The sequence below is a fragment of the Urocitellus parryii genome, chromosome 5 (genome assembly GCF_045843805.1).
Source record: "Urocitellus parryii isolate mUroPar1 chromosome 5, mUroPar1.hap1, whole genome shotgun sequence".
In the NCBI taxonomy this organism is placed as follows: Eukaryota; Metazoa; Chordata; class Mammalia; order Rodentia; family Sciuridae; genus Urocitellus; species Urocitellus parryii.
Genome location: NC_135535.1, coordinates 70819358 through 70846209, shown reverse-complemented (window position 1 = coordinate 70846209; position 26852 = coordinate 70819358). Strand labels below are relative to the sequence as shown.

The 26852-nt window shown below is 33.6% G+C and overlaps 1 protein-coding gene across 2 annotated transcripts in view; it reads right to left on the bottom strand.

Annotated features, from left to right (window-relative positions):
• Nell2 (neural EGFL like 2) overlaps positions 1-26852 on the bottom strand; it is a 367974-nt gene that overhangs the window by 168877 nt on the left and 172245 nt on the right. For both annotated transcript variants that reach the window (XM_026401419.2, XM_026401420.2), the window contains 2 exons: positions 23259-23361; positions 14856-14984 (listed from right to left, as the gene is read on the bottom strand). In XM_026401419.2, coding sequence (XP_026257204.1) covers positions 14856-14984; positions 23259-23361 — 232 coding nt within the window. The remainder of the gene's footprint in view (positions 1-14855; positions 14985-23258; positions 23362-26852) is intronic.

Genomic DNA, 26852 nt, shown 5'->3' with positions numbered 1-26852 from the left:
AGTAGGTCTGAGATAAGGTATAGGATTCTGCATTTCTAACAAGTTGCCAGGTATTGGATCACATTTCTGGCCCTGGGACCATACAGTGAGAAGGTTAAAAAAGGAAGAAAAGAAGATAAAACATAAATTAAAATAAAAACTGCCAAAAAAGTATAAAAACAGAGCTGTTTATTTTAATAAAGCATAAACCATCAATCACAATTTTCATTTCAATTTGTACCAGCAAAATGGGCATAGACTTTACATTATCTCAACTAAAGAGTTAGCTCCATGGCAGTATGGACTTAGTAGGGTTTTCTCATGGCTATATGGTTAGCATCCATTAAATATATGCCTGGCATAGAATGTGTGCTCAAAAAACAAACAAAAACCCCAAAACCAATACTGTGAATAAATGAATGCCGAATAATGTCCAATGACAGAAGTCAATCATAAATTGAATTTCTAAGCACCTATAAATCAACCACAGAGAGAACAATGTGTTTATTTAACATTCAGATTAATGACTAAATGATGATGGAAGTTATTATTTGTTCTCTATGCAGCATCCAAAGTAATCATGAACTCCATTACATGTGAATAAGAGTATTTTAGAGTAAGAGACATTCTTGGGTGAGGGGCATATCAGCTGACCATGAAAGTCACACAACCATGGTGTGTTGTTTAAAAAGGATAGTATAAGGGTGGCACTGATTATTTCTCCAACTTTTTGTCCATGAGAAACCATGCCTAAGAAGAAACTCAGAAGTTTCATCTTCATTGGCTTTGATTTTAAAATGTAAAAGTCTTCCTTTCATACAGAGGATACTCTTGCTTTGAATTAAAAAAAAAACAACAAAACTTTTGTTTGAGCAACTTACTGGTATTTGCATTTACAAATGAATAGAATGTGCTTTTGAGTCAGAGAAAACTGAAGTTAACTAGAGTGAAAAAGAAGCTGAGAAGAATTGCTAAGGTTCAAATTCAGATTTGTAATTGGTAGGGATTTGCAGAACTACTGCACAAAACTTAATTGGAGAAGGAATAAGTTTCATTTAAAAAATTCACTATTTTTAGCATTGAAAACATGTTCCTTGAGGCCTAAAAGTACTTCAATAGTTCCATATAATATATAAATCCTGAAAACTATTTTTGTGGCAATTTTTTCAATTTTCCATATAATATATAAATCCTGAAAACTATTTTTTGTGGCAATTTTTGGAGAGATAGATGATGCCATTAAAAGGCCAATTCATATATTTGGAAACATCAGATATGCATTTTCTTCTTTTTCTTAATTTAAAATTATAGAAGTTTAAAATTGTAACTGTGATGGTTAATTTTTGTGTGACAGTTTGACTGGGCCTTGAATGACCAGACATTTGGTCCAAAATTATTCTGGCATGTCTGTCAGAGTGTGTTTGGATGACAGTAACATTTCAATCTGTAGTCTGAGTAGACATAATCACTCTCCCTGATGCAGATGGGCCTCAGCCAATCAACTGAACAGAATGGAACCAATTCAGTAAAAGGGAAATTTGACTGCTTGACTTACTGCACCAAACCTTTCTAGCCCTCAGAACCACTGGTTCTCAGGTCTTTGGAATGGGGAGTGAAACCACACTATTGGGTCCCCTAATTTTCAACTTGCCAGTGCAGATCATGGGAATTCTTAGTCTTCACAATCATGTAAGCCAATTCCCTATAATAAGAAATCATATTGATTCTGTTTTTCTGAAGAATCCTGAGTAATCACATACTTGCAATTTTCTTTTATTTAAGAAACTCTATAAAAACACACCACAAAGAATGCATCAGTAGCTATATTTCTGAAAGCTATATTGTCTGCCAGAATTCTCTAATTAATCCCAGAGGGCTCAGTTTTCTAGATTATTTATCTCAGCTCTGTTAGCAGGCCTTCTATTAACTCCAGTGGTGATGCACGTGCTGGGTTTGCAATGAATGATTTCAGCTCATTCTACAACTTTCTCTTCATATCATCTGGAGCAACCTTATGACACTATCACTCTCAGATTGACTCTGCATTTCATAGATAATGATATGCAGATATTAGTTATATCAGGAATTTATGACTAAATTAATTGTGAGGTGATAAATAGCTGAGATAGAAAGGGAACAGGGAAGGGGCAAGAAGAAAGGATAAGAGGAGGATGGAAGAAAGGAAATCAGAGAAAGAAAGCACAGAAGAGGAGGGAGGAAGGTCACATGAACTCCACTCATGACAGTATATATCTCTAATGCCAATGAGATGCTCTCTGGATACAACACAAATTTCTTCCCTTTATAGAAACATCTAAATTTTAATACAGCTATGTTAAAATGTCATTCTAAAGAAAAATACATACTACTCTTGCTTATTTTAAAAATTAGGTAAGGTATATAGTAAGTAAATTAAAAGTAGTAAAATGAAATAAAGCATAGCTTGAAGACGGCTTTGTACCATCAATTTACTGTTTGTTATTTGGGTAAATGATTTTGGAAAAATCATTTAATTTTCAAGTTCTTCAGTTTTCTCAACTATAAAACAGTAGAATATTACAATGCCTGCATCAGAGGCCTGTTAGATAACATAAAATTAATAAATGTAAAAGGCATGTGAATGTCTCCAAAGAAACATATACTCATTAGCAGTTGGTATTGCTTTTTATTATAAACCTATTGACAACTTATTGCAGAAAAGAAGGCAGCAATTACTTATTTTCCATTGAATTGTGCTCATATTACTTTGTACAGAGGCTGGAATTCTCCTATAATGCAGAATAGGAAAGAGAAAAAAAGGGCATCATTTAGACAAAGGATAGCATTAAAAGACAGAAACAGGAGAGGAAGAGACAATGTTTTAGTCTTTGTTGTTATTTAGTTTTTGTTTTAAGAAGGGGGAAACAAAAAGGAAAATATGTATTTAAATTGGATGTGTAAATATAATAATTCAGAGTTTATGTTTAAACTAATAGGTTTATGTTAAACCCTAGCAGGTGCTAAACAAATGTTTAAGATTCCAATCCAGATTTAACTGGCATTTCCTAAGCAGTTTCTATGTGCTTGATCTTCCATGCCCATGTGAGTTGTTTTACAAATTGTAGATAGAATTAAAATTTGGGGTAAAGATACAAAATTTTCACTAAAAGCAATGGTGGAGATGGGAAAACTTCTAGGACTTGGGATCTTTTTAATATGTATGACATTTATCAGTAGACATATACTTTAAGAAAGAATATTTTGAAAAAATAAATTTATTTCCTTGTACTACTTAGATAATTTCTAAATTCCCATGCTTAGCAATTTAAAATAAATAAAATCCTCTTTGGGCTACAAAACTCAATATTACAATTAGACTTCCTTGGGTACAATATAAATATAACTCAATATGTTTGATGCTTATCTTGAATTATCCTTTTTAGTGATAAGATAGCCTAAAGTGAATATCTTTAGCATATCTAAGTACTTCAGACCATCAATAAACAAGTATTTCTTGATCTCAATATTGCTTCTAAAAAGCTTAGGAGAACCCAGATCTATTACTAGAAGACAGACACATTATACTTGGAAGAAACACACAGACACACATATCTAAATCCCTTAATAAACAGCATAGCATTTAATAAAGTATACTACAATTGGAAAATTGGCTATAAACCAGTACAGAATAAGGTGCTAATTGTTCAGTCAGGTAAAAATAAAATAAGATTTGAGAAATTTAAATCTATGTGAATTTAATTCATCTTCAAGAAGATTTTCCTGATGAATTAAATGATAAGAAGCCTAGAAGAAGCCTAGAAGAAGCCTAGAAGGATGATTAGATCATAGCTTGTTGGACCAAAAAGCAAAGATATCTCAGTCAAATTGTGTTAATTTGCTAGGGGCACAATAATAAAGTTCCACAAATTGGTAGCTTAACCAATATAAATTTATTATCTTATAGTTTTGGAAATCAAGAGTCTGAAATCAAAGGGTTGGCAGAGTTGATTTTTTCTGAGGACTGTGAAGGATAATCTGCTGTATGTTATACTATTGTCAATATCTGGTGTTCTTTGGCTTGCAGATATATCACCCCAACCTCTGTCTGCAAGTTCACATGACACTCTCCCTGTATGCCTGTGTCAAAATTTACTCTTCTTATGAAAATAGCAAGCATAGTGCAAAAGGAAGCACTAAGACTTCCTCTTTCCTTAAAAAGTTATATCTGAAATACTCCTATTTCCAAATAAAATCATATTCTTAAGTAAACATTTGAATTTTGGGGAGACATAATTCAACACACAACACAGATGATGCATGATGCACAAAAGAAATTATCAAATAGCTGGGGGTGACCTGTCAAGGACTAATGGATGGATAGCTATGTAGGGACAAATGACATAAAAACCTGGAAACAATGCAAAGAAATCTAACTTTTATGTGGTGATGAGCAACAAGATACCCCAGGCTTTCAAGCAGGAAAAAAAAGATATTTTGTGAATATTAATGGAGAATGGATCCTGGCTGAGTAAAAGTAGGTAGAGACAATAGAAATAGAGTGACTAAAGACAAGGTGACATGAAGTGACAAATGACATCCAGCAGAATCAGAATGAAAGAAACTGAGTGAATCTAAGAGAAATAGTTCTATCAATGAGGAATTACGGGGGTAGGGGTTTCAAACCATACCAAACTTTTTCTCATATTTTTGTTAATAAAAGAAATGGCTCATAAATTTACTTTAAAATTCTTTAATAAGGCATCAATTACCAATTTTGTAATTATTTGTGACATGCAATTATATAGATGATTTATTTATTTAAAATGCTTTTCCTGTTCTTAGTGTAATAATTAAAGACTTGGAGAGCAAAATCACCAGTGATTGTAAGAGTTTAAGAATAGGAAATTCTTCATTATAATGCACTCACAGGGTTGTAATTTCTAGTGTTTTGAACATGAAGGGGTGCTTATTTTGTCAAATGCTTTTTCTGCATCTATTCAGATGATCTTATGATTCTTATCTTTAAGTCTATTGATGTGATGAATTACATTTGTTGATTTCTGTATGTTGAACCAACCTTGCATCCCTGGGATGAACCCCACTTGATTGTGGTACACTATATTTTTGATATGTTTTTGTATTTGGTTTGCCAAAATTTTATTGAGAATTTTTGCATCTATGTTCATTAGAGATATTAGTCTTAAGTTTACTTTCTTTAATGTGTCTTTGCCTGGTTTTAGAATCAGGGTGATACTGGCCTCACAGAATGAATTTGGACGTGCTCCCTCTTTTTCTATTTCATGTAATAATCTGAAGAGTATTGGTATTTGTTCTTCATTAAAGGTCTTGGGGAACTCAACTCTGTATCCATCCAGTCCTGGGCTTTTATTGGTTGGTAGGCTTCAGATGGCATCTTCTATTTCATTGCTTGATATTGATCTGTTTAAATTGTGTATATCATCCTGATTCAATTTGGGCAAATCATATGACTCTAGAAATTTGTTGATGCCTTAGGTATTTCTGTTTTATTGGAATACAAGTTTTCAAAATAATTTCTAATTATCTTTTGTATTTCTGTAGTGTCTGTTGTGATATTTCCCTTTTCAGCATGTATGTGAGTAATTTGAGTTTTCTCTTTCATTCTCTTCATTAACATGGCTAATGGTTTGTCAATTTTATTTATTTATTCAAAGAACCAACTATTTATTTGTCAATTTTTTCAATTTTTTTTGTTTCAGTTTTATTGATTTCAGCTCTGGTTTTAATTATTTCCCGTCTTCTGCTGCTTTTGGTGTTGATTTGTTCTTCTTTTTCTAGGGCTTTGGAATGTAATGTTAGGTCTTTTATTTGTTGAGTTTTTTCTTTGAAGGAATAAACTCCATTGAATGAACTTTCCTCTTAATACTGCCTTCATAGTATCCCAGAGATTTTGATATGATGTTTCAGTGTTCTCACTTAAATCTAAGAATTTTGTAGTCTCCTTCTTGATGTCTTTTACAACCCATTGTTCATTCAGTAGCATATTATTTAGTCTCTAGATGTTGAAGTAGCTTTATGTTTTACTTTATCACTGTTTCTAATTTCATTTCAGTATGGTCTAATAGAATGTAGGGTAGTATCTCAATTTTTTTTTGTATTTGCATAGAGTTGCTTTATGGCATAATATATGGCCTATTTTAGAGAAAGATTCATGAGCTACTGAGAAGAAAGTGTAGTCGCTCACTGAAAGATAAAATATTCTACATATGTCAGTTAAGTCTATGTTATTGATTGCATTATTGAGTTCCATAGTTTCTTTGTTCAGCTTTTGTTTGGGAGATATATCCAGTGGTAAAAGAGGTGTGTTAAAGTCACCCAGAATTATTGTGTTTTTGTCTGACTCTTGAAATTGAATAGAGTTTGTTTGATGAACATAGATCCTCCAGTGTTTGAGGCATATGTATTTATAATTTTTATGTCTTGTTAGTGTATTATTCCCTTGAGCAGAATGAAGTGTCTTTCTTTATCCCTTTTGATTAACTTTAGCTTGAAATCTACTTTATTTGATATGAGGATGGAAACCCCACTTGCTTCTGCAGTCCATGTGACTGTAATGATTTTTCCTAACCTTCAGTCTGTGGATGTCTTTTCCTATAAGATGAGTCTCTTGGAGGCAGCATATTGTTGTTTTTTTTTTCCTCCAACCTGCCAGCCTATGTCTTTTGATTGGTGAGTTTAGGAAATTAACATTCAGGGTTATTATTGAGACATGATTTGTATTCTCATCCATTTTTATGTATTTTTGGTATTTAACTGGACTTTGTTTTTCCTTTGATTAGGCATTTTCATTATAGTGTGCCTTGGTGTAGATCTATTGTAATTTTATACATTCGTTGTCCTGTAAGCCTCTTGTATTTGATTTTCCAATTCATTCTTCATGTTTGGGAAATTTTCTGACATTATCTCATTGAAGAGATTGTGCACTCCTTTGGTTTGAAACTCTGTGCCTTCTATCCCAGTAAGTCTTAGATTTGGTCTTTTGATTTGGTCTTTTGATGCTGTCCCATAATTCCTGGATGTTCCGATCATGGTGTTACCATCTTCACTGTGTGGTCAACTTTACTTCCCAGATTATATACTTTGTCTTTATTATCTGATGTTCTGTCTTCCAAGTGATCTAGTCTATTGGTGATGCTTTCTTGTTTTATTGTTTCCTTCATTTCAAAAATTTCTGATTTTTTTCAGAGTCTTTATCTGTTTCTTGAAGTAATATTTTGCTACCTGTATTTTCTCACTTATTTTTTTTGTGTGTGTGATCAATGGATGCCTATATTACTCCCTTATCTCTTTATTGCTATCATCAATGGTTGCCTGTATTTGCTGTCTTATCTCTTTGTTGGAATGATCAATTTTTGCCTGTATTTGCTAATATTGGTCATTCTTTAGTTCACATATAATTTTAATTAAGAACATTCTGAACTCCTTCTCTGACATCTCATCAACTGGGCTGTCCATGTTTTCTGTTATTGTAATATACTGGTTTGTGAAGGGCACTTTTCTCCCTTGTTTTTTCATGTTGTGTCTTCCTTTCTTACAGTGTGGATCTGAGGTATTAGAGTTTATACCCTAAAATCTTGTAGTATCCATGCAAATCTGTCTTTGCAGATTTGTGCCTCACCTTGGTGTTGGGCTTCCAGTGCCTGCCAGTGTCCCATGGTGGATGCTACTGCAACTAAAGATGGTAGCGGCAATAGCGGAGATAACTCGAGATAGGAGTGGAAGTGCCCAAAGATGGATGCAATATCTTTCAGAGATAGGGCTGAAAAGTTGGGCCTTTCACTGTCTTTGGAATGCCTGCTCCTGGATGCAGCTGCTTCTAGGCCCTGTCTGTTGTCAAAAGGTAGAGGCTATTTTGTGGGGAAGGTTATGGTGACAACTGTAGTGACTCAAGATGGACGTGGGTGAGGCCTTGTCTCTCAAGTTGTGTTTGTGTGAGAGAATGGACCCTGGCCTACTTTGGGCCTGGGCTCCTGCAGAGGTTGGAGGAAGCAGATCCCTACCTCATTCTTTTTTTTTTTCCTATACCCTTGTTTTCCTTATCTATTTATCTGTTAATGGACACCTGAACTGGTTGCATTAGTTGGCTACTGGGAGTTGGCCTGCTATAAACATTGGTGTACCATGTATAGCAGGCTAATTTTAGTTTTCTGGATAAGTACTAGGATAGCTGGGTCATATAATAGTTCCATTCCTAGACTTTTGAGGAATCTCCATGTTGCTTTCCATTGTGGTTTTAATAATTTTCATTTCTACAAATATTATATGAGTATACCATTTCCCCTACATCCTTGCGAGAAATTATTGTTCTTTGTATTTTTCATTGCCATTCAAATTGGAGTGAGATTAAGCCTCAGTGTAGTTGTGATTTACATTTCCTTGATTGCTAAGAATGGTGAAGGTTTTTCTGGGTATATGTGATGATCATTTGTATTTCTTATTTTAAAAAATATCTGCTTAGATTATTTGCTGATAGGATGATTTTTTTTTCTTTTGGTGTTTATTGAGTTCTTTACATAGTCTGGATATTAATCCCCTGTTGGAAGAACAGCTAGAAAGATTTTCTCCTATTTCTAGGTTATCTCTTCACACTTAATACAAACCAACAAAATTAGAAATGAAAAAGGAGATAGTCCCACAAATATATTTGAAATCCAAAGGATCATTAGGAACTATTGGGAAAACTTGTATTCTGATGAATTGGAAAATCTAGAAGATATTGACAAATTTCTAGACACATATGACCTACCCATATTGAACCAAAAGTACATAAAAAACCTAAATAGTCTAATATCAAGCAACAAGAATGAAGCAGTAATATGATGCCTTCCAACAAAGAAAAACTCAGGACCAGATGAATTCTCAGATGAACTCTACAAGATATTTAAAGAAGAACTAATGTTAGCCTTCCTTAAATTGTCCTATGAAATTCAAAGTGAGAGAACACTCCCAAATATAACCTAGGAAGCCAGTATCATCCTAATACCAAACCCAGAAAAAGACACATCAAGAAAAGAAAACTTTAGACTAATAACTCTGATAAACATAAACACAAGAATCATTAATAAAATGTTAGCAATTCACATTAAAAAACATATTAAGAAGATTACATGGCCAAGACAGTTTCATTCCAAGGATGCAAGGTTGGTTCAATATACATAAATCAATAAATGCAATTCTTCACCTAAGAAGAACTAATAACAAAATCACATGATAATGTCAAAGATGCATAAAAAGCTTGACAAAATCCAGCATCCATTCATATTAAAAACACCATAGAAAGTAGGGATATAATGAACTATTTCAACATTATAAAAATTATATACAAAAAAAAACCCCTAAAGCCAACATCATACTGGAGAAAAACCAAAAGCATTTCCTCTGAAATCAGGAACAAGATAAGATGTCCACTCTGACAACTCCTTTTCATTATAGAGAAATCTGGCAAAAGAAAGAAAGTAAAATGATACAAATAGGTAAAGAAGAAGCCAAATTATTTCTGCTTGCTGATGATATGATCCTATATTTAGAAGTCCCAAAAATCTCCACTAGAAGACTTCTAGTGCTGAGGAACCAATTCAACAAAGTAACAAAAACCAAAATCAACATATAAAAGTCAATAGCTCTTAAACTCCAAGAATGAATCTGCTGAGAAATCAGATAAATAGTTCCATTCACAATAGTTTCAAAAATAAAATAATTGAGAGTATGTCTAATCAATGAAGTGGAAGATGTCTACAATGAAAATCATAAAACAATGAAAACCTTAGAAGATAGAAAGACCTCCAATATTCTTAGATAGGCAGAACTGATACTGTTGAAATGGATATATACCAAAAGCAATCTAAAGATTCAATATGATTCCCTTCAAAATACCAAAGCCAAAATAATCCTGTAAAATATGGAATAAAAGGCCCAGAATAAGCAAAGAAATAGTGCATTTTCCCTGCAGTCATTTCTCCTCTCTCTTCTTTCTGGCCATTTTCATCTGAGCAGTTTCATTCTGATGCACTCTCTGGTCATAAAGTTCTGCCTCACTTCAACCCCAGTGATGTGGAATTGACTGACCATAGACTGCACCTCTGAAATGGTGAGTCAAAATAAACTTTTCCTCCTCTAAATGGTTCTTATGGGATATTCTGGTCATATTAATGAAAAACTGATTATCACAGTACTTGCATAAAAACATGAAGACCAATGGAATAAAATAGAAGACACACAGCCATAAAACAGACACAGTCATCTGATCCTTGAAAAAGGTGCCAAAAACATATGTTGGAGAAAATATAGCCTTTCTAACAAATGATGCTGGGAAAATTGGATATCCATAGGTAGAAGAATGAAACTAGATCCTTCTCTACCACCCTGCACAAAAATCAACTCAAAGTGGATCAAAGATCTAGGAATTAGACCAGAAACAATGTAACTGTTAGCAGAAATCATAGGGTCAACACTCCGACATATGATCACAGGCACTGACTTCCTCAATACCATTCCTAAAGCTCAAGATATAAAACCAAGAATCGATAAGTGGGATAGCCTCAGATCAAAAAGCTTCTGCACATCAACATCATTTTTTTTCTATCCAATCTATTCCTTAAGTGAACAGCATTGACATTTGCCGTTTTCTTTAGGCTAGAAACCAGGGAATCCACCTCCAAACCTCTCTCATTCTCTGCAAGCAGGAGTTAAATCATTTTTGTTAGTTTTACCTCAAAAATGCTCTCAAATGCATCCACAACTCCACATCTATTTTTAAGGCAAGTCACCACTGTCTATCATGCACTAGTTTTCCTGCATCCCATTTTACCCACATACATACTGCAGCTAAAGTGATCTATTTAAAACACACATGTGATCATGACATTTCTCCACTTAAAACCTTTCTTTAGCTTCATTATTCTTTTTTGCGGAGTCGGGGGGCGTACTGAATAGTGAATCCAGGGCCACCTAACCACTGAGCAATATCCTCAGCCCTTTTTTGTATTTTATTTACAGACAGGATCTCACTGAGTTACTTAGGTCCTTGCTAAATTGCTGAGGCTGGCTTTGAACTTATACTCCTCCTGCCTCAGTTTCCCTAGCCACTGGGATTACAGGCATAGTTTCCCTTATTTTCATTGTGAAAACTTCACTCTTCAGTGTGACCTTCAAGCCCCTGCTTCCCATCTTAGATCCCATGAGGCACCTCCCCTTCCTCTCTGCCTTCAGTTATTGGCATTCCTTCAGTTCGCAGAACGTGCTCTTTCTATCCAGAAGTCTTTAGATATGATTATTTCTATACCTAGGAGATTCCCTTCTTTCTTATCATTCTTTCTAAGGCTAGATGATTTTTACCTTCCATTCAGTTTTCCTGCATCCCATTTTACCCACCTATATCCTGCAGATTTGAGTGACCAAATCTTATTTTCAGAAATAAGCTCTTTCTTGAAGCAAAAATCCCCCCACCCAAATCAGATCCCCTGTTAATCTATTTTCCTTTCCAGGTACTTGCCACATTCTAAATTAAATATTCTTTAATGTAATGATTAATTTATTTTCTATTTTTCTGACTTGAGAGGAGTATCAGTCATGTACATTTCCATTTTCTACTTTATCCCTAGCATCAGCTCTGTACAAAGTAGGTACTCAATAAATATTTGTCAAACAAATAAATGAACTTCAGCATTTACCAATGTTATACCACCCCGATCAACCAAACCATAGTAAAAATCAATAGTCTCAATTATACTGTGTCATTAAAGCAACCCAAAAGATTTAGCAAACGAAATTTACATTACTTACAAACCGTCACTTGCTTTTTTTTTCATGTCTGATAACAAGTCTAATTTTTTACAGAACCAGAGCTCTATATGGGAAAAGATTAATAAGTAACATATAACATTGCCTAAGTACTTTAAAAAAGGTATTACTTCTAAGAAGTCAAAAATACTCTCAAGATTAGCAACAATTCTACAATAAAAAGAGAAACCAGCCAGGCAGGATGGCACACGCCTGTAATCCCAGGAGAATCGCATAGTTCAAAGCCAGGGTCAGCAATGGTGAGGTTCTAAGCAACTCAGTATGACCCTGTCTCTAAATAAAATACAAAATGGGGCTGGAGATGTGGCTCAGTGACCAAGTGCCCCTGAGTTCAGTCCCCAATAACCTCCCACAAAAGAGAGAGAGAGAGAGAGAGAGAGAGAGAGAGACAGAGAGAGAGAGAGAAACCAAATTTCATAAGAGTACTTCAAAACCTGTGTATTGTGGTATGAAAAAAACAAATCAATAATATTAGAAGTCCTTATATATGGCAATTCAAAAGTTCTATAATAACCCAATGAGTCTTTCCACCATTTTCTTAACTTGTGAAGATTATATATTTAAATGACAAATAATAATAAGCATACAGATGGAAATATTTTTCAGTATGATACATTAAAATTGGAAAACAGCTGCCAATTTATCTATACCTGAACATGCACATAACAACTGAGTGACTAAATCTTTATGATTAAACCAATTTTAACAGGTTGCACTGATAAAGAATATAATCTAAATCTCTAGCCTCTTTCCTTAAAAATCCTTCAGTCTCAATAAATAGCAAAATTAGCAATACATTGATCATACTCCCAACCTTGGATTTAATTCTCCACTGCAATAAACTACCTGTAAGTAAATATGTACCTCCTCTTCTCCTTCTCTATTACTTTCCTAATTGTGTACAACCATCTTTGCCTGCACAACTCCTATAGCTTTCCAACTGGCCTCCCTGTTTACACTTTTGTTCTCCCCCAAAACTCAGCCCTACAGTTCACTTCCACAGTCAGAGGTGCCCTTTCTCAGACAAGTAAAAGCAAGTCACTCCTCTGCTTGAAACAAAACTGAAATCCTTATAAGCCTCCCTTATAAGCCTGGTCTCAGCCTAATTCTCCATCTGAATCTTATAAATTAACTTCTTTATCACACTGCCCTTTCAGTTTCTAGAATATTTCAAGGCTGTTCCCACTTAGGGCCTTTCCACTTGCTATTCCTTCTGGTTTGAATGGCTTGTCCCAGATTCTTCCCTGGCTACTTCCTTATCATCAAGTCTAAGATTAATCACCACCCTCACTTGATCCCTCTCCCCAAAAGCTGACCGTACAGTCTAAATTAATCCTAGTGCATAAAGTAGGTACTAAAAAACTACCTAGCACATTACCTTTTTAAATTTTATTCCTATTACTTTTCACTACTTCCAATTTTCTTCTCTATTTCTATGGGTTCTCTTATCTGTTTCTCCCCTAGAATGCAAACCTCCTGTACACAAGGATGAATAATAATATTAATAATAATTATTTGGTCCTGGGGATTGAGTCCAGGGGTGCTTCACAACTGAGCTACCCCCCCAGCCCTTTTATTTTTTATTATGAGACACAGTCTTGCTAATTTGCTGAGGCTAACCTTCAACTTATAATCATTCTACTTCAGCCTCCTTAGTTGCTAGGAGTATAAACAGGAACTTATTAGTCTTGCTCACCAGTTACTGTTCTATGCCTAGAAAACTACTTGGTACATAGTAGATATTATAAATAGGTATTATAAAAGTGAACATACTTAACAGTAACAAAAAAAGAAGTAATTCAAGATAAAATAATTATCATAAAAGTAAGATTCAAAAGCACTTATTTGAATATGTATCATGTGGTTTCATAAACACATTAACAATATCAATGAAACTTATATATATATCAAATATTATAAAGAAAATACATTTTTAGAAAGAAGTTCACCTCTAAATTATGTAAGAATAAAAATCATTAGGTAAGGTTCATTTTTTTATACAAAAATCTTTTAAAATGAGGAATACTAAATAAACTGGCATCATAAATGGGGGAGAAAGTCTATGTCCTCCTTTCAGTGAAAATGGAATGGTCCTTTTAGGACAGAATCAAACCCACTAAAATAAACACTTTGATCTAAAGGTCAACTTTAAAAATGAATAGCAATTTATAAGAGGAAAATCTATTTCAGTCAGGAAACAATACAAGCTGGTCTCCCAAAGGCCAACAAATCTTCCTGTAGATAAACAAAGGCTTCATGTTTACTGGAGGTTCACTACCTCCAAGAACCTATGGTATATGCTTGGTTTTTGGAAGAGGTAAGTCTAGACACATCCAAACCTTTCAAAACACCCCAAATACCACCAAATAGTATTCATACTTGCAGGATCCAGTGGCTTGTCACAAAATTAATAGGAATGATTTAAATGTATGCCTCAAGGAAGGGATAAATTACTACATGACTTTGTGGGTCTTCTGGAACAGTAAAAGTCACAAGTTCATTGACCATACCTGTACTGTTTCCATGAGAGAATAAACTATCTTGGATACTAGTTAAATTTTTTAAAGTAACCAGAAAATGATTTACTCCATCAGAGCTATTTACTAAATAGCACAGAGCATGAATACAACCTCTGAAGTAACTTATCGAAGCAAACTAAATAACAGTAGACATTCAATCTTCCTGTTAATTGATTGCCTTTGTTACACAACACTGTCTGGAAAAAAACTGACTACAATTCTAACTGCAAGCCACAGTAATCATGTCAATATGTGAACTATCTGAATATCTAATTATGAAAAAAATAAGGCTATTTCACAGTGGAAGTATTATTCTAATTCAAGAAACCAGCCATATTAGCTTATTAGTCTGACATATAGCAGATAGCTGAAAAGCTTTAATTTGAAAGATAATTATTTTTAGCTGATTAATATGCTTCAAATTAAATTCACTGCTTTTAATGGGCCCATCAACTTGACAACCTGGGAAATTAATAAATTTTGCATGCAGTAATCCTAGGAAATTCATACAGCTGAGCTACACATCATTATAAGGATTACCTTCACAGTAGGCATTGTCCTCCCGAAGAGCCCTAAAACCATCTCGACAGCTGCACACGGCCCTGTCATTCAGATTTCTGCAGACAGAATTCTCCATGCAGTTATGCCTCTCAGAACAAAAGTCATAACCTGTAAGAAAAAAAATCTATTAAAATAAATAAAACTATGATAAAACAAATAGTTTTCATCTCCTTCATATTTTCTTTCAAATTTTTTCCTCAATTACTTTTTAAAAATTAATATCTTTATCAAAGTTTATTAGACATCATGCTATAAGTATCAAAAACTCTGATTTATGTTTAACCCAATTATTTCATACTTCAGCTAATTCCACATCTTTCTTGTTCTTTGACAATATGAGTGCTACCCAGTCTCTAATATCTAATTATAGCTCTTCATATACCTGAAACAAATAAATAGTATTTCAGTCCAAAATGGAAAACATTACAATAAAGATGATAGAGCAATGAGAAAATAATATGAGCATTACTAGTATCTGTGGTTAATACTGAACAAGCCAGAGAAATGTGCCCATTGTATATTTATGAAACGAAACAGACAGCTTAGCTTCTTTTTAAAAAAATTCTGAAATGTGTTAAAAATGCAAATTACATCACTTTAATCTAATTTTCTCTGGAGATCTGCAAGGTAAAGTATAGCTGCCCAAAAGACGAAGAAAATTTTTATGAATTACAGGGATTTCAAAGATCCCAGAGTCTTTATAAGAGAAAAGAAAAATGGAACTTTTATAAACAGTGACACCAATCATGTGCAATTTCTCAGGATTTCTTTCTCCTGTCTGAACCCCATGTTCAAGGAACATCTAAGAGTCTGAAATGAAAAGCTTGAACACTAGAATTCATATTTAATGGAAATTACATGATTATATGTCATTCAACAAAATTTTAAATTGCCTAATGCATAAGTTATCTACCTAGTTTTCATTGTCTAATGGATTACTATTTCAGCAAATGTATAAAAGAGGACAAGAATAGTGTATTTCATGTAGCTTAGAATAAACTCATATATGCATGGCCAAAAAAAAAAAAAACTTTACTTGAGAAAATCTGAAAATGTGAGTTCTAAATTGTGATCAAATTGAAGTCCATTCTGATTGCCTGGCAATACTATTTTGAATATTCCCCCAGAATTAAAATATGACCCCTCCCATGAAATGCATATAGTAAAATACTACTGGTACAACAAAGAAGGGTCATATTCCAAAAACATAATAATACCATTAAAAAGAAATAGTAAAAACCAAAGAGTTTAATGATTTCAACAAAAACAAGACATAGTTGTATGAAGATCGCAAAAATATGGTAAATAACAGCATTTAAATCATTTGGCAACTTATCTTGACAAGATTCTTCTTAATCTAAATTCTCAGGATTAAGGTTGCATAGTTAGGAGTAAAATTCTTAAGAGGAGGAAATAAATGTAAAAAACAGTTTCTCTTAGGGCCTTTTATTTCCTTCTTTTTAAAATAGCTAAATTGAGACCATATTTCTTAAAATGTATTATATTGTCTTTATGCAATGCCTGAGGGAAAATAATTTCAGATAAAAAGCCTTCTTAAATATCTATCTCAATAGCTCAGCACATTTCCAAACTAAAATTTAAAAGCTTCAAAATATCACTTCATATTTATTTTAAATTAAAATAAAGTTAATTTTAAAAATGTGCCACACTTTAAGAAACACAGAGGATGTATCAAGTTCTAACACAGTGCTAAAATTCTGTGCCATTCTACCTATAACATTTGAAATAACATTTAAAGACCTGTGAGTGTATCATTTATGTTACATTTTTATTTTTCTTTCTTAAGTTTATACTTTTCACAACTATCTTTCAACTTTTCATTTTGCTGACTTCTCTCTTCTATTTAAAAAAATATACCCAATATTATCTATGCTACCTGATATCCACATCTATTACAATTCATTTTCATTCCTGCCTCAGTAATGTTGAAACAACTTATTTCAGCTTCTAACGAAATGTATACACACATCATACAGTGTTTAATTGCTCCAAGAATTTCCCAACTGTAAGGTGACAATGTGATTCTACTTTCACTGTTTTAGGTAAAAGTTAGATGGCTTTTCATTAACTCAGAGACTTAAAAACTAAAAATTTCATTCAAGCAAATTTTGATTTATTATAAACAATGTCAGATAGCTTTTTTGATTTATTCTTAAAATTGATTGAATGCATTGGGTATTTTACCACTTGGATAAAAAATGCCAGGGTCAAAAGGCTACTACTAATGGATGGAAATTTAGAATCAATTAAAGGAGGTAGAATGTTTCTACAGGGAATATCTTCCAAAATTCAAAGTAGAGTTTGACAAGATATAGTCTATTATCTTCATGTTTGCATCTTTATTCATATGTGCTTTACTTTTGGAGTTTGCAAACCTGAGTTTAAATCCAATCCACCTCTTAAACTGGCTGTATAAATTACTAGCTGTGCAAGTTAATTAACCTTTATAAGACTTCAGTTTTTCTCACTTGTAAATTGGGATGATATCTACCTTCTAAAAATGTCAGGTTCAAATGAGATCATCTATATAAGCATAATAATCTAGTATTTGTTAATAACTAAAGCGATTAGAGTAATACTAATAAGCTAAAACCAAATACGTCAAGATTCATGGCATAGGAAAAAAAATCAAATATTTTCCATAGACAGAGGAATGGACCACTTATCTAACATATCTAGCCTTTAAAAAAATTTTCTTTGGGATTTTAAACTCAAGGATACCAAGTTTTCTATTCCCTATGTAAGATTTACAAATGCCCATAAAGTTCTGTTTTCTTCTATTAAATATAGACTCTTCTGACAAATATTAATATATATCTCTATATAATTGGAGAAAAAGTGAAGGTTGTACACAAAAGGTGATGGTATGCATAACAGTAACATATTATCAGGAGAAGGAGATTACAATAATTTCATGGTGAGTATTGTTGGTTTTGTCTATAGGCATCTATTCCTTATTTTTGTGTTGGGAAGGGGGAAAAACCTAGTTATACTTTGGATGAACCATTCAAACCTATGTCAGCCCAGGTGCTTAAAGGAAAATGGGCTCTACCCATTTAAAGCTACATCAGTCATAAAGCCAAATCAATCAATGCATTCCACTGGCTTAGATAGAATAATTTATTTAGTTCAAGCTAATGAAAACCATGAAACTCAGTTCTTGGACTTTTATCTAACTATTCTTCTATATACCTGAGTACCATAATGACATCAGCACAAGAATGTCAAGGATCTACCTGAGAACACATATAGCCTGAAATCAGTCAACTCAGAGGAGACAAACAGATATACATCTAGACAAAGGGGCAGGATTTGTGATCTAAATCAAGATCCCTTCACCTGAGGCCAATTTATCCTCTGCTTATTAGAGTCCAACTATTCTGTATTTATTCATTTATCTGGCTAAAGGGCTGGGGTTGTGGCTGAACAATAGAGCGCTCCCCTAGCACGAGTGAGGCCCTGGGTTCGATCCTCAGCACCACATAAAAATAAATAAATGAAATAAAAGTATTAAAAAAGAATACTAACATATTTACATGTTGTTTGCAAGATAATGTATTATCCTAGTGTTTTCCAAAGTGTAGCTCATGTACATAGATGAACATGAAAAGGAAATATTCATAGTAATGGATTTCTTTTAATTCATATAAAAATGCATAAATCTGGCAAATAACTGCATTATTTCATAGATACCATTACTTAATAATGAAACTAAATTTTTTTTAAATGAGTTGGCAGTCAACCTAAAAATAATGTTACTAGTAATATACAGATATCAAGAATGAAGGTGATAATTAAATAATGGGGAAACTGCATTATGCAGAAAGGAAGGAGAACCATGTATACCAACTCAGCCTTCTCCATGCAGATGCTCTCTTATAATTACAAGGTATATTGAAGTAAATAATAAATTAAAGTGAGACATGCAGTGAACAGGACTTAGTCCTAAAAACAGAGAATGGGGGTGCTAAGGAAGACGAAGGTGAAAGGGAGGAATACAGATATAAAGCTATATATACTATTTCTGATTCTAAGAGTCCTCTCTGTATCACTGAATCTCTATTTTGTAATTTGTTATAAGCTTCCTTGAAAGGGCTCTCAAATATGAAAAAAGAGAAAAAAACTTTCTTGCCTTATTTCTTCTGACCTGTTACAGCAGAAGATAGCCAGCTGCAGGGTACCTAGAAAACAGTCTTGGAGGGACTCAGCTTAGTGCCTAGCAATTTGGAGCCTTATTTCAGTACACAGCTTGGTTTCTGACCACTGACCAAGCCTCTGGTAGAAAGGTCAACACTTTCATCTCATGCTCTGACCTCAGGGAATATTCACTAACTATTTTTGAACAATTTACTCTTTTAGATATGAACACAGCATCTTTAGCATTAGGCAAACAGGCATAGAAACAGGAGACCAATTTTATTAAGAATAAATTTGTCACAACTTATGTGTAGGAGTTGACTTAAAATTTAAGACTTAAGAACTGGACTCTTTTTTTAGTTTGAAAGTCATAAAATGCCAGAAGAACTTGTTTATGTATTCTGCATATTTGAAGACAGAAACAGATGCAATCTTTATTATAAATGGTATTAAATGTACCAGGAAGGACCAACTTGTTCAATTTTCATTTGAGGATTATCTAAGGCAAGAGTTCACAATCCTGGCTGCAGAAAAAAATAATTTATCATGGAATTTTAAAGGATGTGATACCAAGATCCCTTCTCATATCAATTATTTTAGAATCTCTGGCAGTAGGGACATGTCACAGTATGTTTTGTCATTCTATTTTTAAGTGGGCTATGCAGACACTAATTTTTAAAACTGCAAACAACTTGAATATATCACAATTTACATAACAAATTTTTCCATTCTTAGTTTGCTTTTTGTAATATATTGGGCTCCTTTAAAAAGGAAATGGATGTGCAAAGGGCTTCTCTTGGCACCTGAAAGGCCCTATCTTAGATTCCTTTATTTTTTTTTCAATCTTTGTACCTGCTCATCTTCTGAACTTTCTTTTTTTCCTTTCTTTTTTAAATTATTTTTATTTATTCTGATTTGTTATATATGATGGCAGAATGCAATTCATTTTATTTTAAACATACAGAGCACAATTTTTCAAGACACCAATCTTAGTTTTTTAATAAAACTTTACCCTACTCAACCTTAGCTAACTTTAATGCTATTCATGTATCTAATCTCTGTGTAGCACCCAGACACTTCTAAAAAGTAACTATGGTCTCATTTTTTTTAACCTAGATTCCATTTGTTTTGTTTTTATTTTTAGTTTTTATTGAGTTGTAGATGAACACATAGTATCTTTATTTTTATTTTTTATGAGGACAGAACTCAGTGCCTCACACATGGGAGGCAAGAGCTTTACCACTAAGCTACAGCCCCAGCCCCTCATTTTTTTTAACCACTCTTTCCATCTATGGTGGAGTCTATTTAAACTTCTCTTGAATATGGGCTGACCCATAAATGCTTTGACCAATGGAATATGTGCCAGTTCTAGACTTCATCTTTAGAAGTCCCAAGCTACCATTTAAGAAGTCTAACTACAATCCTGCCAGCAAGAACCCAGGGAAAATTACTAAGATCACGTGTAGAAGGAAGCAATTCTGGCTATATACTGCTTCCCATATATTACCAAGATGCTCAGCATAGAGTAAGACTATCTTGAACCTCCCAGGTCTACCCAGTTAACTAAGTAAACAGCACAGAGTGACCCCTTTTAACATCACATGGAGCAGTAGAACCAACCCCCGTTTGAATTCCTGACCTACAATATTAAGATCTATCAATAAAATAAGTGATGTTTTAAGTCACTGAATTTAGGAGCAGTTTGTTATGCAGCAATAGGTAAGTACTCAAAGAGAGATTCTGCTTAACATTAGCATCTGCATCACCAGGCAGAATATTAGAACTGCAGATTATCAGGCCTGACTTAGTGAATCAGGATCTATATTTTAATAAGATTTCTAAGTTATCAGTAGGCATATGCAAATTTGAGAATCACTGCTATAGCTTACCTTTGGCCGCCACACACTCTAGTCAAGTTGCAAATTGGGAGTCCCAGATCAAATGTCTGAAATGACCATTCTTTGTTTGTTCTGTTTTAAATGTGCAAGGCACTGGTTCAGGCATTATAACCATGAAAACTCTAATAGCCCTCATTATATTTTTACTTGACAGTTACTCTTTTTGGAAGTGTGTCTCAGATCCTAAGAGCTATCCTAGAAACTCCTTGAAGGGCAGACCAAGTCTTAAATCACTTTGTAATTCTCAAAGATCCTAATGCAAAACAGTAACTTAAAATTCTTCACTGAATAAATGGAAAAGTGGTTTAAAAATAAAACAAAAACAAAGTGCATCACATTGCTAAAAATGGGGGTGGGTGATTTTATATCTACTCTTAATATATTAGACTAAAACAAACAAAATATTACAAGTAGTATAAAATTTCTTGGTTTTACTTTTTTCTAGTGAACCTATATGCTTTGTATCTGCATAAAAGTAATTATTCAAACAAGCTGTACTAGTTTATTTGGAACAGGCTGTTTGCAGTTTGAACTACATCTATCATGAGCACCAACTACATCCCAGGTGTCATACAAGGTATTAAGTTATAGAAATCCATATAATGATCCAGCTGCCCCAGAGTACATAGTGTGCTACGGGAGACAGATTCACAAATACATAATTTCAACATAATATAGAATGATGCATACAATTTTGTGAGTGGCATGGATTTTAAAGAGTTTTCATGTAATTAGTGCTTAGTTCAATACTTGAATCTATAATAAGATGCCAAGTTTAAGAATCTTTAATGAAGGGAACTCCCTACCTCCTGAGTCAACCCATTATGTTTCTTAATAGCTTGAATTTTGGTGTTGTCTTATATTGGACTACAACCCTAAGTCCCTTCTACTTTTACATTCTAGGCCTGACATCTCAGAAGCAGCACAACCAGCAATACATATCTGATGATAGTCTCTGTCTTCTCAGTAGTTTAAAAGCCTATGAGTGAAGAATGGAATTGAAGCTATCATATGGAAAGTATGAGGCCAATTACAGAAACAAACTGAACACAAATAATAAAAAACAAATGAAAAAAAATAATTGTCAGGCAATAGTAAATGTCAACAAGATAATTAATTCAATATTGTTATATAACTTTCAACAGCAAGGTTGTGCTAATTCAGACTAGCACACACATTTAGAAATTCAGAGCTTCAGACTGGTAAAGACACTTAGTAGAAATGCCTAGGACAATCATGATTCTGATTCACTTCACCAAGTATGCCATGACTACCTACTGTATATGAAATATAAAAAGCATTTAGGAAAATACTATTAGTTTTTGGTAATAATTTGTTTATAAACATTTGTATTTCATATTGATTGTACTACACTCCTATAATGACGATTATACATACATTTTAAATACATTTTAACAGATTCATAATAATTGTCTACATTTAAAAGGAGAAGTGTGACATTTCAGCAGATGGATACAATGTGTAATGATTACTGCTAGAGTTTGGATATGAGGTGTCCCCCAAAAGCTCATATGTGAGACAATGAAAGAAGGCTCAGAGGAGAAATGATTGGGTGTGACAGCCTTAACCCAATCAGTGAATTAATCCTATGACAGGATCAAATTAACTGTAACTAAAGGTGGGTAGGGTGTGGCTGGAGGAGCTGGGGCATTGGAGGTGTGCCTTTAGGAGAGTATCTGGAGAGTGAGTCTCTCTCTGCTTTCTGACCATCATGTGAGCTGCTTCTCCCTACCATATTCTTCTACCATAATATTCGGCCTCACCTTGAGCCCCAAGGAATGGAGCCTACTGTTTATGAATTGAGACCTCTGATACTATGAACCCGCAAATAAACTTTTCCTCTTCTAAAATTGTTCTTGTTAGGTCTGTGAGTCACAGAGGTTAAAAGATTGACTAAAACAAGCATATTAGAAAAATTGACATTTATCTATCACTTCACACATATATCATCTATAGCTCTTTTGAAATATTTAATTGTCTTTTGAAATATTTAATCCATTGTTGTCAACCATAGTCATCCTATTGTTCTATAAAACAATAGAATTAGTTCCTCTAATCCAACTGCACTCATGTACCCATTAACCATCCTCTTTCCATTCCACCCTCCCTCACACACTTCCTAGGCTCTGATAACCACCATTGTGTTTTCTAATTCTTTGAGATCAACTTTTCAGCTTCTTCATGTAAGTGCAAACATGTGGCATTTGTCTTTGTGTCCCTGACTTATATCAGTTAACATAATATCTTCCTGTTCCATTGATTCTCCTGCATGTCTTACTTTATTAAAAAAAAAAAAAAGTCCCACCTTTACAAACTTTGCAGCAGCTGTGAGACAAGGTAATCTGATGTGACTCTGGACAATCCAAAGTTGGACAGCCTGAACTCTCAACAAGTTTCATAGTCTGGTCCTATTAGACAACAGAAAAGAAACACCTTGAATTTCATAATTAATGAAAGACAATCACAGATTCAGCACCTCAGAAGGCTCTTTTAACATGCTGGTGAAATTTTCATCCTGAGAACCTCTAAATAGGTCATGGCTCCACCCAGAAATAATATTAAATGTCAACTGGAAAGCCTTCAGAATGGACAAGCAGCTCTAGGAATCATAGCACAGCACACTGCAGCCATGACTTTAATTTGCCAAAGGCCTGGGATATTCCTGAATCATTTTGTTAGTTTTACAACACATGTGCAAATCCGATAACAACTGTGGCAAAGATACAGTTTGAGTTATATCAATGGTTTACTCTAAAAAAAAAAAAAAAGCAAATAAAACTGAGCTTCTTCAATACTGTCATTACAAAGTTTTCTTATAAAGTTTTGTCCCACAGATATTGTCACAGATGATTCCAGTAAGGAATGTCAGTGCTCTCTCACAGAACTATAAGGAATATGAAGACAGGAATTAATGTTTCTCATAAATGAATTTCCAGTATATTTTCTGGCACATTGTTGGCACTCAAAACTTTTTCTTGAATGAAAGAATACATTGACATGAAATTATAGTTCTAGAAAACAAAACAAATTAAATCCTTCTCAAGGAGAAGCCAAAATAGAAACTACTTTTCTGACCAACTGTAAAAGTCCTGCCCTAAAAGCAAATATTTGGCTTCTATACTGTCAATCTCCAATCTCTTAAGAACAAGGATCATTAACAATTGTATTATGCTTACCATTGCATTACTAACTCTTAGAATTTGCAGCCTTGCATTTTAATTATTGCTCAATAGCTTGAAGTTTTAGGTACCATTTCTGTAAGTACTATTTTCATGGAATAAGTGCACACTTCAATATCTGCATTTTCCTGAATTATGCAAAGGACTATCTCCAAATCCTAGTCTGTTATTAAAAAGGTAGAGGAAGACATGTACATACTATGGAGTCGAATGCTAGTCAGTATTCGCTTTGACAGTAATAAGGGTTCTGGTAATTGTAAACCACAGTGTTATTCTGTGTTATTATTAAAATCATCCCTATTACATATTTTCAAGGCCACAAACTGATAATAAAAGAACAAACAGGAACTGAAGTTGACAGCCCAGAAAATGGAAGCATAAGAGATCTGTCAATTATCTAAAATTGTAAATACAGGAGCTAAGAGGGTCTGAAGGGGAGGAAAAAACACAAAACAATGGAAATTCTTAATGTCAAGAATTTAATCAATAATGTCAAAAGCTTATGATGATCTAATAAAGTTGTGCTGTCCAATCAATAGCCATAAGCTACATGTGAGTCTTGAATACTATAACTGTAAAAAACACACAAGATTTTGAAGATGGAATAAGACAAAGGAATATAAAATATTTCATTCATAATTTTTATATTGATTTCATGTTGCAATTATAATGTTTTAGATATGAGTTAAATATAGAAAATGTAGGTCAATAAAAATTGTATTTGTGACTTGGATCATATTTCTATTGAACAGCACAGTGTTCTGAGAGTAGAAAATGGTGCTTTTATTTGAACAAATAGAAGATAACATTCATTTAATATTTATTGAGCACCTGTTACATTTTGGATATGAGAAGCCCCAAAAGTTCCAGTTAATACAGGGATATTCAGAGGTAAAGTGATTAGATTATGATAGTTATGATCTGATCGAATCACCCTAGTTTGAATGGACTGATGGGTGGGGCATGCTAGAGAAGGTGGCATTGGGGACTGCCCTGGAGAAAGTTGTTCTTCCTCAGCCCATTAATTCCTTCCCCCTTCCTTCCTGTCCCCCCCCCCTCTCCTTCTTCCCCTCCCTACTTCCACTTTTCTTCCTGGTTGCCACATTCTGGATTGTTTTCCTCTGTCATACCCTTCTACCATGGTGTTCTGCCTCATTCTCAGGCCCAGTGCAATGGAATTAGTAATCATAGACTGAAGCCCTGAAACTATGAGTCAAAATAAACTTTCTCTCCTCTAAGTTGTTCTCAGTGTTTTTGATCACATTGATGCAAAGCTAACACAGTACCTGCTGTGTTGCCTATATATGGGCAACTAAAAATCAAGTAAATTTATAGCACATTTAAAATCAAATAAGCACCTATCAGAGGAAATTTCTGTACCACAATTATCAGTATTATACAATATATTCAGGTCAAATGAAAAGATTTACACACACACATTGAAGAAGAAAAATTTCAAATGCTCTCAAGATTCTTAAATTTAGAACTGATGTTTAAAAGTTAGAGATTACCATTAAAAAGCAGCTGACAAAAGTTTTCTACCTCATTGAAGTAACTACTTCTCTGATTCTCTTTCTCATTTTGGAGTTACTAGATCTCTAAGTTTTCCAATCCTTATATCTATAGTGGGATGGACTCACTCCACTTGAAACAGCATTAGTGTAGAGATGCTGATAGAGAAAATTCCATCTTGAAATACAGACTTAGTAATTCATTTTAATGTTTCTATGCCTCAGTTCTGTTATCTTTAAGATGTAACCAACATCATAGGAAAGCCGATTTAAAACCAAAAGAGGCAGCTTTAGTGCTTTATAATGGACATGAAGAAACCACAGCTTTCATGTTGTAGAAATGAAATCTGTAACAGTTCTGCTTCTTCACATCTCTTCCTTTCCTATCTCAAAAGATTTTCAAATTAAGATGCATAAAGTGGATCTTCATTCAGGTTTGATTTATCCTGACAAAATTTTTAGGATTTTCCTTCTTCCAACTCTTAATAATCATATAGGTGATCACAGTGTATCATAGGTGCCAGAAAAGAAAATCATTTATTTTATTCCCTACATGATCTCTACATGCTAAATCATCCCCCGAATCCATGTACAAGAAGAAAATTAAAGGATGAATGTAATGTAACCCTAAAGCAGATACCTCATTTGCAGGTAGTTTTCTTCTGACTGAAAATGACTTGAGATATAATATTTTGTTCAAGAAATATAACATTGTAGTTTATAAAAAGCATATATGAAAAGTCAACAATATTAAGTCCAAATAAGACTCTGAAAAAGGAATGGCACAAAGCAGACCCCCAGCCAATTACTTGCCCGATATATGATGGCTCACACTTAGGGTCACAACAAATCACTGTCAACACTACATGAGAAAGGTTCATTTTTTATATTTAGCTTTAAGATAGTAGATCAAGGAACAAAGTTCAAGAGAAATACATTGGCTTCAAAAACATATTTCAAGAGACCAAAATAAAAAAAAAATTTGTAGGAAATTCCCCTTTACATAATTTTAACTACTCCTGTCAGGACATTAACATCAATATCAATCTCATGTCCTTATAACAGTTAAATTTTTTAGGTATCTTCATGTTTTGTTTTTAATTGAATTGAGTGATATTTCTTACCTGAGTGAAAATCCCAACAGACACAAAACTATATTTTCCTCACAACAAAAAATAAGGACTTGATTTGCATTTGTAAAATATAAGA